This window comes from Fopius arisanus, unplaced genomic scaffold (assembly GCF_000806365.1).
Source record: "Fopius arisanus strain USDA-PBARC FA_bdor unplaced genomic scaffold, ASM80636v1 scaffold00019, whole genome shotgun sequence".
NCBI classification, from domain to species: domain Eukaryota; kingdom Metazoa; phylum Arthropoda; class Insecta; order Hymenoptera; family Braconidae; genus Fopius; species Fopius arisanus.
Genome location: NW_011887758.1, coordinates 337,869 through 353,386, shown reverse-complemented (window position 1 = coordinate 353,386; position 15,518 = coordinate 337,869). Strand labels below are relative to the sequence as shown.

Here is a 15,518-nt window from a genome sequence, read left to right as displayed (position 1 = left end):
CCAGCATATACTAATTTATTGATAAATCAATCTCCCAGTTTTTTCCCATTTTTCAAAACTCCAACAAAGAACTACAAAATGTCGGAACGAATGGATTACCTGATTAAATAATTGAAGCGTTAAAAATCACGGGTTCAGTGTTAATTAACGCTTTCACGCCTCGTTGTATTAATTTAGTTTTTATTGACCGGGCCTCACACTTTGTACTAGAAATTTTTGGTAATATTTCAATAAAAGCGTTAATAAAAATTGCACTCAGAAGATCTAGACCTCTCATCACTAATTAGCTCGTTGTTCTTTATTCTATAATTTTGTTTATAATATAAAAACTTTACAAACTGAAACATTAAATCTAAATAATTCTTACGATGTGATATTAGAGATAGTTTAAGCTATTATAAACTTAATTTTTATAAATAATATTTCCAACAATTCAGAAAATATTGTCATTGGTAAACATCATTGCACAAAAAATTAATGACAATCAGAAACGGCTACATTTCATAGTGAGAAAATTTGGATTGGGTAAACAAAATGGAGTTAAAAAGTAAAACGTGCGGCCATTTCGCGGGAAGGCGTTTGAATCCTGAAGCATTAAGGCGCATGCGCATGGATGACAGTCGGTCCCTTTGATTTCACCGGTGCATCGTTTCTTCGTCCAAATATAAACATAAACCCCGATATGCCCTCCAAATGTCTCTCTATGGCATCGCCAGAGGCGATATTGACTACGTGCTGAGGTACAGCTATCCGAGAGGCTCTAGTTATTGTCGTCAGAGGCTTGGAACTCGCGTTCTGTAACAACAGGCTGTTATTATATCGATTTTAATGATACACCTATGGTTTAACTGGAGTTTTAACGCCGTAACTAGATCGTTTGCTGAGACAGTTGAGTTCTTTCAGAGAATGGGTGGGATATTTAATTATATATTGTAATCGAGACGTTAATCATTGAGTTTAAAGGTTGGAGAAAAACTGGGATTCAGGCAAAATTAGATGTTTATTGCTTATGAACTAGGTGATTAACCGGAAATGGCAAGTGGAATATGGTTTTCAACAGTGCCTTCATTTTATTTCAATGCAAGAAAATATATAATTAATATTGCCCCATCCGATATCTTTGAAAACCTTCATGAAAAAAATTATTGTTGTACATTTGATAAATATTTATATATCTTTATTTAATAATATAGAATACATCTATACTTACATAAATCTTAATTTGATTCAATGTAAATACATGATAATCATTTGGAGAGGCCCTATGAACAAGGACTTCACTCCCAATGATGGAAAAAATTTTCTTCCTCGAAACACGAACTGATTACTTGTGGAGTTAGCTATAAGCTAGTTAGGGGCAAGTGCAAGTAAGGTATTAGGGGTTGGTAATAGATCGATTAAGGTCCCATCATCTGTCATCATCCATTTATTCTTTATATGCTAATAATAATAATAATATGCGACATATTCTATTTTTCGCCGGAACACATATCGGTATAATTAATATATATTTTGAATATCCACCGTTTTTTGTGCGGGAAGTGCAAAATGATTTTTCCTTTTTTTTTCGATAAATAGATACTCGGACAAGCTTTATTGTTTGGTGCAGTCCATAAATTGATTTGATACTCACTAATAAATTGTTTTTTATCTACTGCATGAAGCACCTGAGCCCATAAAATGTGACAATGTAAAAATGATAGAATGTATGGTGAGGCTTAGATTGGTAAAAATCACTACATGTGAAACGATCAAGATATCTAATCCGTTGCGTCACGCTGGGTTTTATAGTGATCATAAGAGGAGGAGTGCTGTGGTGTAGGTGACGGGGCTGTTGGTGCCTTTGATCGGGAGGGAAGGCTGGACGCGGTGAAACCGATTGAAATATAAGGGCGGAAACGTTGCCAATTAATAGCATTATAAATTCAACCAAGTCGACCAGTCCTGGACGAACAATGGACTCCAGTTCACTCTTACCACTTGCCCTCTTTCTCTCTATCTCTGTCTCTCTTTCTCTCTCTCTCGCTCTTTCGTGCTTTATTGGCCGCATGCTTGCCCCTTGTAATCTCTCCTGATTATCTTCTTTCGTAGTACGATCATACGTGTTACATCTGGAATTTTATGACTCTTGTATAAAATTGAAAATGCCAAAATGCCAAAAATCTTAGAAAAACTGATAAATTTTTTCGACTAGATTGTAAAATTGCATCTGACTTCTCGACGTAATTATCAAATTTTCAGTATCACTACTCGATCTTTTCTTGCACTCCATGAAAAAAACTTCTGATTTCCTGGAAAACTGAATTTATGACCGGTTCGTGAATAGGCGATCGATGAAAATGCGAGTAGAAAGAATAAATAAATTGCACCCACGATAAACACGATAAAATTAATAATTACGGCGTCGTAAATAATTCGGGAGCTGATAGAGTTTAAAAATACCGCGCCCTCTGTTGAAAGTGCTTACAGCAGATTGTCCAATGAGGACTGCGGATTACTGATCAACCAATTTCAATATACTCCGATACAAGACAACTTCACGCAGTCAATAATTTCCCATTTCTCCGCATTAACTCCACAAATTAATTCAACAGTAGTGAACACTAATATTTATGTGATTCGATGATTATTGATAGATTTCAACTACCTCACATTGCCAGTACTGTATGCACATTAGCTCACGCAATTTCTAACCGGGCGTGATCGTAGATCACTAATAGGATTCTCACCCACACGAGTTAGTCACTCGTTCACCATGAAACTGCATTGAGAATTTGATTTTTTTCTCGTTGTAACTGATGAATACGGCGCCAGAGAGAATTATGAATTGATAATTGGACATATCCATCAATTGGTAAGGCATATCCCCCGATAACAATATAAAATACTAATCCAACAAACAACTAAATCCAAGCGAAAGTAAAAAATCGATTGATGAAATTTTTAAAGATCGATATAATTGATAATTAAATAGGTTACAGTTATATTTGTCTTAATCGGATGTATACCGAGTTCATGGGCCCTTTCCGATTGACTAGATCGCGTCGTAATTGCCACCCAAGAATTAGATAGTTATTGTGTACATTATCACCCCAGACGATCGACTCCCAGCCTCACACATTATTATATTTCCCACAGATATATCTCGCCCTGGTGCCACCGACCTCTTGTTAATGCTCTTTCTAACAAAAACAAATAGAAAATTCTTCTTTTTTTAAACTGTAAATATTTACGTTCGATGGAAAATATCAACAGGCAAAGTGGAAGCGCTACGAGGGGACTTGGCCGTCACGTTTTGCCAATGCAGAGCAATAAATAACATACTCACAGTATCGATAATCGCCTCTGTGGTACCGGTACAAGAACCGACAGTGTACTATCATACTGGAGATTTCACTCGTATTAGCAACACTGGAAAACAATTTGTAGACTTCATTCTTCGATGCGAGAAAATCTTGAAATTTTCATCCTCATGTCGTTACATTATTATATAAATTTCATAATAAGAGGAGACATCAAGATTTCAAGTTCCTATCGATATTTCAATAAATGTTATACTAGAATCTATTACATTCCATTTATGCATTACTGATCATAGAATCGGGTGAAAATCTAGTATTAGATATACTTAGATGAAGTACAGAATGTAACAGGTTTAATGATATTTTTTTCCAGATAATTGTGATTTGCTGATATTACCGATTTCAACCGATTTTTGCCGATTTCAAAATCGGTATATTCACAATTCCTGCATACTTTCAGCACCGTGTTATTCTCAAACATGAGCCATCGAGGAAGGATCGGTAAGAGTCAGTTGAATAATCGGTATCTCGCAGTGGTCCTGATTGGCATAAGTGGTGCGTGCGCACTTGGTCGCGTTTTCAGTGGCGCCAATCGAGTGCCGAAGAAACGCGTGTATCACAATATCGGTTGAAAACCGATGCCGATGCAATGCCGATTTTTCTCCTCCCGGAGTAGAACGTGCAGCGGAATTGCCCCATTATGTTTGTGTAAGTAAACCTGCCCGCCACCCAGTACCTGGGCGATTGTCGATAGCCACGCGACGTATTTCGTCAGATTTTAGGTGCCCTAGCAGCTATGATTCGCCATGGCTTTCGCTACTTGCGATCCCACGCACACCCGTCAGACTTCAAACACTTCCAGCGACCGACTTACACCGATTTTCCATCGATTCCCCTGTTCACCACGCTCCAATGAAATACATATTCATATCGATAGGCCACCATGTATTCTAAAACACAGCGCAGCACTGCATTTAACACTCTTTCCCGTAATTACGCGTTATTACTTTTTGATAATAATAATTTGTTGGCCATTTTCCCACGATTTTATTGACACGCCCACCGAAAAAGATCGTCTAGCCACTGCGCATGAAAATTCCGGCGACAGTTTCATGAGAAAATCAGTGGAATTTTCTGTTTGCGGGAAATCGGTAGGGGAATTGCAGGAGGGAAATTTGTTGGGAAAATTTTGCGCGCTGCCCCATAAACTTTCAAGTGCACTATAGAATTTTTCTGAAGAATTTCTCGCCGTGTAGTTTGTGTCGGGGATAATATAATGAAGATAAAGAATAAGGTGCTTCCATTGTGAGTCGAAAGGATCGGTGGCTTGCCGATCGCACACCAATAACCGTGATCTTCTCCCTGTAATAACTCGTTACACCCATTCAATGATACGATCTCGACAAATAGCAAAATGCCTGTCTACCGTCTCCCATACATACCTGGTTACAATGCCCCTTGCTGCTCTCTCAGTTCCTTCGGGATTGGAGTACTGGTAACAATGTGCGGTTTGTGTGATTACGTAAATAAATACGCAAATGTTGAATTCGTGTGGAAGAGCCAATTGTTCGATGGCCCGAACAGAATTGAACACGGAATAATAAGGAGAGAAAAGTCCAATAAAAATTACCCGAAAAACTCGTAAAATTTATGAAATTTCACCTAAAAATTTTTGAACAATGATTCGTGAAATGCCTGTTAGAGATTAGTTTCCACAAAAATGAGGCACACCCGGAGAGGAATATTCAATAAAGATGACGGATCTTTTCCGTAATTCCAGAGCGACAAGTTGTGAAGGAAACTCGTAACTATTACGGGATCTTCCCAAAACTTTCGGTAATTTTTGTGTGAATTTTCAGTAAAAAATTATAATATTGGCACCTAAATTTTCTTAGTCACTTCCGTAATCGGTAAGTGAACTACCGATCCGTAATTTTTATTGAATATTTCTCTCCCTGTAACTTTTTCCTTCACTTTTGGTGATAGATCCGATAATTAACTGAGCGTGTCAGATTTTTTTCTAATAATTCTGTAGAAATTCACTCTCTAAAATCTAAAATCATCAGCGCAACAAATAGTTGGCGAAATTATTAAAAATTGAATAGTTTATTCAGACGGAGAATGGACCATATAAGAAGACGCAACGCATAAAATCCTATCAACATTTAATTAATTATTTTACCGTAAAGATTTTTCAAAAAAGATTTTTCTAAAACTTGACGGTAATATTTGAAGGTGAATATTGCCGAATTGATGAGGAAATTTAAAGCGGTAAAGAAACAATAAGTTTATGATTGACATTGATTTAAAAATTAATTATCGGAACAAAAAAACGACGTTTCAATTTAATAAAATAGGAACGAGAGTAGGACTTTATAATTACTTCAAAATCACTAGTTTTTTTAATAAAAAAAAGTCTTCGCGCCGAACTGATCGTGAAAAATCGAACAGCCTGAGGCTCTCGAACTATAATATCCGAAAATCTTCCACACACTAATTACGTGATTTGGATTTTGAAATTAAAGACGTCGGTGTATCAAAACGGCAACCGCACATGGGTTATAACTCCTGGGACACGTTATAGTCGCGCGGTAGTTGACGATCGGCACGGAAAGTACAGGCCACAGGCCCACGACTTCCGTCACCTGTCCTTACAAAAATGCCGGCACATTGGGTACCAGAAAAATCTTGGTGAGTAATTAACCCCGAATCATCGGCCAAGCCTTTCGAATTCATATTTCAAATGTCCCCGAGACAGGGCGAGGAATCGAAAAATCGGCGAGTTCTCTTCCACCGCCGACTGCATGGAATCGGATGAGCCGTCCTTTGAGTTTGTTACACTCCGTGGCTACCCGGGGATAGTACAACGTTGGTAAAAGGCAAAAGAATACAACGAAGGTGCTTGATTTAGTGATATGCGGTACTGGGCGCCTTATGCCATACCGGTAAAGACCCACAACTCTCAGCGTTATAGTGGAGTCTCAGGAGTGATTCATTTCGCGGTAATTACCTACCGGTCCGCCAGTCAAGATTAGTTGTCCGACTAATGTGTCGGGTGAGAGAGAGACGAGGCATAAAAGGGAGATGAGATGGGTTATACGTGAGATTTGTGGGTCTGCGTCGAGCGACGTATAATTCAAGAGCCCGGGTGGGTGCCCACTGTCCGCTCCGCTATTATATCCATTAAGGCAAAAATTCCCTCAGTCAGTCCGCTAACTATTTCTTCACCCTTTTTTCAACCGCGCGCCCACAGATTTTTCTCACTATTTTCCGATTTACCTACGGGACATTTTCTAACCGCACGCAAAATTATATGTGCGGGAAATATATGTTGAAATGCATTCGAAATGTATGTGAATTATATATTGCATTGATACGCTAATATATGCAACATATGTTTTAGGAATATTTTCGATATGTCATTTTTGACCGGATCCATGTATACATTTATATAGAGATCATATATGTCTATTTTTTTATGAGACAAATTTCTCCCCAGAAAGTCACTGAAATATGTTGAGTATATTTTCAATCATAATTATCCGAGTATTCATAGTTAACTTATAATTATAGGCTTTCGCATATTTTTCAGATATATTCCACGTATACATGAAGAGGAATATTGAATAAAAATTACTTTCCGAAAAATTTTTTCCGGAAAAATTTTACGGAACTGGCACGCAATTTTTCTCTAAAGTCACGGAATTTTTCTGAAAAATTACGATACCGTCACTCAAATTTTTCGAGTCGATTCCGTAATGGATAAGCGAATTGAAAGTTCCGTAATTTTTACTAAATATTGCTCTCCGTGTATCTGCATTACTTCATGAAGTATATTTTCGTTATTTTCATAGATATATGAGTCATAAATATAAGAAATAATCGGTATCTAATCCACATATACCAGAGATAGACGCCAATTATGTCATTTTTAGCCGAGATACATGGGCTAGGATTTACGTATATATATATATATATATATATATATTATAGAAGTCAGTATATAATTTTTTCCCGTGCGGGTGGTGCCATTTTTCTAAGGCAGATGAAATTATTAGGTTTATCGTACAGCAGCTTATAATAAGGATTGAGATTATATTTTGTTATTATATAAATATAAATATAATATAAATGATTCATTCAATATATTCATGAAACTAAAAATTTCAAGATCTCTAGCTGAGAATGAAATGGAAGCTCCATTGGACGCTGACATCTTGAAAAGTTGCCAAAAAAAGCGAATCCACTGAGAAGGTGAAATTTGTCCAGGAAATAACGCAAAAAAATAAGTACATTATTGCTTTTGTCAATGCAGAAACAACTCTTCCCTGAGTCGATACGTCTTCGTATATAGTCAAACATTATAGTCCTCCACTCACTTATTCTCCAATATTTATCGCATACACTTCAACGCAAATGCGAATGTCTTCCTGGGTCCGTGGGAGTCGATAGTTTCCATGTAGCCCATTGTACATCCACCTATACCGTGTATCTATGTTTCAGGGAGAATGTCAATTCGTGATGTCGATGAATGGAGAAAGAATGATCCATCAAAATTGAAGAATGCCGAGTGTATTGTTTATCCATTCGCCTTGTTGTTCATTGTCGGGGGATGAGTTGTCATAATTTTTAGTGGATGGCTCGTGTTGTGCTGCAGGTATCATTCATCAAGTTAATTTGGCACCATTTGAGCTTTCTTATCCAGTTCGAGTTGCTCTGCTAATGGTGGCAATTCAGATCGTCATGGGTGGAAATTTCATGTGCAATGCAGTCAACTGTCATCCCCAGTCGACGTTTTGCCACGTGGCGATTGTTACGGTGGCACGAGCCTGCACCATTAAAATTACCATTATTCAATGAATCGGACTTGCTCGCCGCATCGCAACTAGATAAAGATCGCAAACTTAAAGTGATATATAGAAAAAATATATACTTGATTCAACTATATATGTTATACTTCAAATCAGCATCCTTTATACTTGACTTTAGTCTATTGCGTCCTCTAAGTGATATTGATAGAAAATATTTTTAATCATTTAGAGGATAAACAAATTGATCGACTTATAGTAAAAACATTACTGCAGTTACGACGATAATTTCTCTTGTGGTAGACATTGAATTTCATTTCGGTGGAAGAAAGTCGTGAAACTCCATATTTAACTGAAAATTCGATTTTTAATTTCACTGGATTATCCATTAAAGCGGCACCTTTGAACTACAAAAATAATATCTCCTTGAAATTATTTTTATCAATAATACTAATGCCTTTACTGAGCTCCGAGTTCATTTTAAATCCATTAAGATTTTCTTTTTTATTATTTCATGTTTTTTGTGTGACTACAAAATGCTTGATGATTAGAAAATTTGAGAATAATCGTAATTGAATAGTTATGTTAGATCCACTATTGCGATACTCATTGATTGTAGACCTAGTTTATCATTAAATTTTGCTCCGGCATAAGATACAGCTACAGACTCGAATCGTCTTTGTCAACACTGTTATCGGTTGGGAAAAAATTGATACCGCGCTATAAAAATCCAAAAGGTTTTTGATCCTCTAATAGTCTCGCAATGTTGGCCAAGTATATCGCACTAGCCTTGCTGCTCACTCACAGTGAGTAATCAATTTTAAATCGAAAGGTGTCTCTGTTTCCATCAAAACATATTACGTATCTAAAAACTAAACGTCGGATCTACAATTTTGTTTTTTTCGTTCGTGATATCTGAGTTTCCACGTAAAAATTAAAAGTTTTGATTTCTATCTCTTACAGAGTTGTGAAAGAAATAATAATAACCATACCAATAATAATAATATTTTGTAAGCCTTTCTTTTTAATGGCGTTCTACACCCATATATAGCAAAATTAACGTTTTTTCATTTTTCTGGCAAACTTACTATGGGATTGACGTGAAAAAAATATAACGTTTTTGCATTTCGTCAGTATTTAATGACCTACGAAGTTTCAATATGACGTCATCATTTTTCAGCGTTTTTTCTGAAATTTTAAAAAGAATCAGGAAACTGTCGAGAAAATACATGAAAATGATCACTTGACCACAAAAAGTTGTGAGCCATTAAATACTTACAAAACATCAAAACGTTATATTTTTTTACATTAATTCTATCTATAATTTGCTAAAAACTCTACAGAACGTGAATTTGGGTTATATATGGGTGAGGAACATCCATAAGTTATTGTTTGTAGTTTCAATTTTGGCTTGCAGCATAGAAAAAGAGATGAAAGACAAGAAATATAATCATTACAAACTTTGGCTGTTAGACTCGTAAAGATTATCATTTAAATAATTTTTTCAGCTTGTCATGCAATCACACATGGCGATGAAGTCCGCCCACACCAGTACCCGCATCAAGTCGCTATTTACACCGAATGTCCACTGCTGGGTATCCGAAATCTAGTCTGCGGTGGAGTTATTCTAAATCGTAATTGGATCCTGACATCTGCCCAGTGCATCTATTTGTTTAAAAACTTGATCGTCAAGGCTGGGAAGCACGAGCTTTCCGTGACGGACCCGATGCAAGAAATTCGCACTGTGAAATATAATTACAAGCATCCGCAATATAAACGGTAAGTGAAACAAGAATCAAAATTTCATGATATTTCCATCGTTAATGATACTATGGCACTCGATATACTGCCAATTCATTAACATTGCTCGCGAATATTATTTATAAATAATCCGGAGATATGCTTGTGTTATCCATGATGTTCCCAAGGATGAGAAATTCTTGTATTAAATAACAATTGGTTCCTCAATAAAAAAAAATATCTTAATGGATAAAATCTCAATCGCTATCTCGACTAATCCACCAAATCTTATCTGTCTTGATTTCAAGGCCGGGCTGGTTTCGTGGAATCAGCAAAAACGATATCGCTCTCTTGAAGCTGAATAAGCCCCTGATTTTCAACGAGCATATTCAACCGATAGCACTTCCAACACCAGGAGCAACTCACACTGGAGTCGGATGGTTGACAGGTTGGGGTGGTGATGGTAGAACCTCAGAAACTCTCGAGGCTGCTGAGGTGTCCTTCCTGGATGTTAACAATTGCACACGACTCGTCAAGAAACGAATCACTAACGATCAGATTTGTAGTGGAGTCATCGGAGGAGTCGTCTCCGCCTGTTCTAAGGACCTCGGAGGACCCGTTATCCAATATCGGCCAAATACCTCTCCACAACTTGTTGGAATCGTCTCCTGGACTGACCATTCGTGTCGCAAAGGTGTTCCAACAGTTTACACTAAGGTCTCTGCTTATGTTGGTTGGATCCAGAAAACCTTTAACAAGTTTTAAATTCATGTTAAAAAGCAGTTGAACGATGTCATAACGTTTGTGTAATTCATCTATTATTGCACATTTGATTCTCATTAATTCCATCATTACAGAAATTGAAAACTGAGAATTCAAGGATCGAACAAAATATAGATCGTCTTGGGACTTTGGAACACGTGATAGTTTCACGAAAATTCAATTTTTCCAAGAATTTAATGTTTTTTATGAACCAAAGGTGTAATACACATGTCAGTTTTAGTTTTTCAGATAATCGCGGTTTTTCTATTTTCTTCCCAGTTGTTCAATTTTTTGTATAACTTCATGGCTAAGTTTCGGGGCATCCCCGTCAAATCGTAGATGTCATGATTTTATCTTTATTTTCATTTATTTGAAAAAAAATTGAAAAAGACCCGCGTTTTCATTCTGGCGTAGAACTTAAGAACTTATGTGTCTTATGGTGGTTTACTGCATTCAGATGCAGTGATGGATGCACACGAATGAGTACTAAGTACCTAATGAATTGGATATTGAAACGAATAATCAAGTGTCATTTGGACGGCCACATTTAATGATTTCATTGTAAATATAAACGATTTGTCCGCTACTTAACGTCGATAAATATAGCCTCGCAGTATCGACAATTGAATCTGTTTCAACTCCATTACAATGATGCCCACTTTTCGGAATTTATGGATCTTATATGCCACCTCGAATATAGGCGGTTTGTGAGTGGTGTGAAGTTTGCAGCACGAAAAAATTTCCGCTGTTGCGACATATTTTTTTCGAACTAGTAAAACTCACAGAGTTTTAGATGAAAACATGAACAATAAATAAATAAATAAATAAATAAACCAATGGCACATCCCGTAAAAATTTCTTAATTTTTCATAAATTTTACGAGACTTTTACGAGAAATTTTATCTTAACTTCATTGAAGATTCTGCCATACGCTTATGTCATGCAATTTCAGCTCATTAAGAAAGCTAATTTCATAAGTTTGGAAATAGTACAGCGTATGTAGTCCTTGAACTAAAGAATAAAGAGCTTTGAAAACTCAAAGTCTCACGTGAGTTGGAAAAATCGATAATTGTTCGGTAGCAAATTTACTATCTTTTTGTTTATTTTTCAAGGTATGACGAGATGTGTGGTTTCGAAGAATATTTCAGTTGTTTTATTCTTTCATTTTCTGGACGGTGATGAATATGTTATCGCACACTTTATACAATTTCCACAAAAAAGAATGAAATGTAAAACTAGGACGATTTGAATGCTCCCATTCAAAAGCACCTCTTCCACCAGAGTTTCCAATGTGAATCGCCAAATGCATGCAGTGTTACTTTAATTTCCATTTTACATTGTTACATTTTCAAAGTAAATTACCACCATGTATTAACGAGTCTTCATAAATAAATCCAGTGTTCAGATGCCCTTGATGCATCATTCCAGTTCATTGCATCGCGAATCCAGCTTCCGTAGGTATAAACATCTGTGAAGACCTGGGGCTGTCTGGTTGCAAGATTAACCTCGTGACCCCAGGAAGCAACACCTATGACTTTACCGTTGTGAATCAGAGGACTGCCACTATCACCCTGAAATGGGAAACTAGTAAAAGAGAACTCTCAACTAATCGACATTAGAGCAAAGCATGAACATTCACTGAGAAAAAATAATTGTAGCAGACTAGAATCATTTGATTCAAACGCGTACATTTCCTTTAAAATGAAGGCTTAGTCTTGAAATGTTAGACTTCAAATCAAGTCGGTCAAATCAACACTAGACTTATCGACGATACCGAAGTTTACATTTCAAGTACTGGGTTTCTTGAAGTGAATCGGAAGTTTACATTTGACATCAATATTTACTTGCTACAAGTTCGCTAGAAATTACTTCAAGCCATTCAGATCTTGTTTCACGTTGACAAATTTCAAGAGCAATTATTAATTGGAATATTTACAATGGACAGTCCCTGACCGACTGAGCTTCTCGTACATAGGTGACTGGTGTGAAGCCTATCAATCACATACTGTCTGCATTCAGCCAAACTGATAGTCGTTGTTTGTAGCTTGTACATCCACCTTGGTGGCTCTGGAAGGCCCTGATTGGTATTCCCAAAACCACAGATCTCCGCGGTTGTGTTAACCTGGGGTACACTATTTGGTAGACTGACTGTCTGCAGCCTAGTCCTCAGAGCCTCCAAAGGGAGCTCTCTATCTAGCTACAAAATATTGTTCATACAACTCCCGCTCTGATACATATTCGAATATTTAATTGGTTGTGAAATGGAGATCTAATCCGTACCTTCAAAACAGCAATGTCAGCTAAATTATGTATATTGTTGTGCGTGCCCTGCTTGTAGTCTTTGTGAATAATAGCTTTGGACACTTGAAATACATTGTTCTCTCTGTAATACCAATTTCTGGTGTTAATGATGACCTCAATGCCCCATGCGGTATCTTCATTGTGCTTGACACAATGGGCTGCAGTCAAAATATGAGTTTTGTCCAGTACAGTTCCACCACAAATAATGCCCCTTAGACTGACTCCAACAGTGTATGGACACATCTCTGGTCCAGCGAACGTTCCACCTATGATTCTTTGCGGAGTTCTTGCATATACCACTAACAACAATTTGGATATTCATTGATAGCTTTCCAGAGGAACACAATAGAGAGAGTAGGGATTATCATTAATTAATTATTTCTGAATCAACCATTATTGGAAAATTCTTCAATAATAATAATAATTTATAAATTCTAATCTTAAATAATAGAATTGTTGCAAGAAGAGCGGCGGTGTGTTTACGTGGGTATTATCCATCGACAGTGGCTAAGCACTCGGATTAATATTCTGTGGTGAGGAGAACTGCTCAGGTACGATTGATAAGAATTAATACCACTTTATATTGTCCCTTATCTTGAATTGTACGAACGGTATATAAATCCCCCGGGATCTTGTGAACTAATTGTTTCCCCCCAAATAACTGTCTCCAGATTCGGAATCAGGAGAAAAAAAACTGTTGACTTCGTTAGAAATTAGGGACATCGCTTTGGTGGGTCAGTTCTAGACATTTACTGGATTATCATGCAGTGATAAAAAAAATGATGATTTTTTCATAACTCACCAGAAAGGCAAACCGCCAGGCATAGTGTCAAAAAATGATTCCGCTTGGCTTCCATTATGATGTCTAATTACGTCAGTTTCTATGTAATTCTTATATAGTCTGGCAAACAATGATAGCCTTGATATGGGGTCTCGATGTGTGTTCTTTGCTTTTACGTCATTCGGACTAATTTATGCGATGTAAATACCGAACATGTGATAAAAAAAAACTATTAAAATAGATATTTGTCAAATTGTGTATTCAGATATGGCAATATAGCTTCAAAAATTCTGAATTATTACGAAAAACTGCTAGACAATCATGAGTAGTCAGTATTTTAATCATTATAGTTTCCACGAGTTTATATATGAAATTGATATATTATATTATTCGCCACTCTTAACTTCATTCTGTGTAATAAATTATCTTCATTATAGTAAAATTGTTTTTAAGAGCTTTCAAATGCGTTGAATTTTGATCGATTTGATCGATTATTATTTTGGGCCGGAGATTTTGATAAATAGAAATCGAATTTGGAATTAAGAATTTATTTTCCAATAATTATAATAACAATAATAATAAACACACCTGCAAAAATTGCAAAAAATTGCGATGACCTTGCTACTGGTGAGTTTCGCGAGAACAGTCCAGTCCCCAGGAAACGATTCCGGTAGTTCCATCTCCGCGAACCAGAGGAGCACCATGATCACCCAGAAATCAAACTATCGATGATGAAGAAGAGTCATCAGTTAGCCTTGAAACAAGAGATGGAAATTGGATCGATTGGTCGAGAATTACTTGTTCCTTATCTTCCTCATGTCTTCCAAGTTGCTCAGAAATTTCAGCAGGTTCAGGATAACATACGGAGAAATAGTGTAGAGAATCTTCGCATTCTCGATAGTTTGAAAAATCACTCACTCCTGATCCCGACGTCTTGATGCATCCTGGTATAGGATTTCTGGTACGAGGCAATGTCTATAATAATGTAAAGTATTGTTTGGTGTGTGTACCTGATGTTGAGCTGCTATATGCCCGCATTTCATTTGATTCTCATAAACTTTTCGCACAAAATTCATTCACTACAATTTTTCTGGCATAACTAACAAATTCCATGCGAATGTGAATGAGGAAAATTGTGTACGAGATTATCAATGTCACATTAGAGATAACTATATAATATCGAAAGATGAAAAAAAAACGATTTGTCAATCTTCAGAAAACACGTAATAATCAAAAACCGAGAAATTACACCGAAGGGAAAAACTTGGATAAATTTGACAAATGTCAAAAATAGCATTACAATACTTGAAAAGCTAAAGAAAATACTTGAATAGATAGGAAAATTCTTAGTTGATTAATTAATTATGTAAATACGAATACTTCCATGCATTATGAAGAAATTTATTGTTCGATTAATTTACATATATTGCCACATTTACCTGAATGTGTGAAGCGCATCGGACCACTCTGGATATACTCCTGTTATATTCATGAAGATATGAATTCCCTAATTCTTAAGATAATCCAGGGTACAACATTGTATCACAGGTTGTAAATTCTCATATGCAATTTCTCACATTTAGTAAAAAAAATTGTTGGAGGGTGATCAGACCAGGGTGACCAGACGGCGATTTTTGCCAAAACTTTTTAATAATTTTTCCAGAGTAGGGTAGATCATAATAAGCTCTGAATGAAATATCAACTATGTGGTTCGAAAAATGTCAATTCTTCGCGTGATTGACTTCACTCGATTAACTGTGACTGTAAAAAATCAAAAAAACATTTTGAAAAAACCGCCGTCTGGCAACTCTGGTTGGAGCTGCG

General features: G+C 36.5%; 2 protein-coding genes across 2 annotated transcripts; one reads left to right on the top strand and one right to left on the bottom strand.

Moving 5' to 3' along the window:
* Window positions 1–8,873: 8,873 nt before the first annotated feature.
* Window positions 8,874–12,027, top strand: LOC105264075 (coagulation factor IX). Its single transcript, XM_011300660.1, has 3 exons — window positions 8,874–8,916; window positions 9,619–9,889; window positions 10,159–12,027. Exons 1-3 carry the CDS (start codon window positions 8,874–8,876, stop codon window positions 10,613–10,615), a joined length of 771 nt encoding a protein of 256 aa, XP_011298962.1. The 3' UTR covers window positions 10,616–12,027.
* Window positions 11,995–13,156, bottom strand: LOC105264210 (chymotrypsin-2-like). The gene is made up of 3 exons (XM_011300942.1): window positions 12,893–13,156; window positions 12,549–12,809; window positions 11,995–12,183 (listed from the first exon to the last, which is right to left on the bottom strand). The coding sequence occupies exons 1-3, from the start codon at window positions 13,154–13,156 to the stop codon at window positions 11,995–11,997; spliced, it is 714 nt and encodes a 237-aa protein (XP_011299244.1).
* Between the last annotated feature and the right edge of the window lie 2,362 nt (window positions 13,157–15,518).

What these genes read in the sequence shown, in the direction of transcription:
- LOC105264210 (XM_011300942.1), bottom strand. Translation starts at nt 13,156, where the DNA reads ATGTGTCCATACACTGTTGGAGTCAGTCTAAGGGGCATTATTTGTGGT. An exon ending in CTGACATTGCTGTTTTGAAG is followed by an intron (nt 12,810 to 12,892) that starts GTACGGATTAGA and finishes AATATTTTGTAG; the next exon opens with CTAGATAGAGAGCTCCCTTT. An exon ending in TCGGTCAGGGACTGTCCATT is followed by an intron (nt 12,184 to 12,548) that starts GTAAATATTCCA and finishes TTCCCATTTCAG; the next exon opens with GGTGATAGTGGCAGTCCTCT.
- LOC105264075 (XM_011300660.1), top strand. Translation starts at nt 8,874, where the DNA reads ATGTTGGCCAAGTATATCGCACTAGCCTTGCTGCTCACTCACA. An exon ending in AGCCTTGCTGCTCACTCACA is followed by an intron (nt 8,917 to 9,618) that starts GTGAGTAATCAA and finishes TAATTTTTTCAG; the next exon opens with CTTGTCATGCAATCACACAT. An exon ending in AAGCATCCGCAATATAAACG is followed by an intron (nt 9,890 to 10,158) that starts GTAAGTGAAACA and finishes CTTGATTTCAAG; the next exon opens with GCCGGGCTGGTTTCGTGGAA.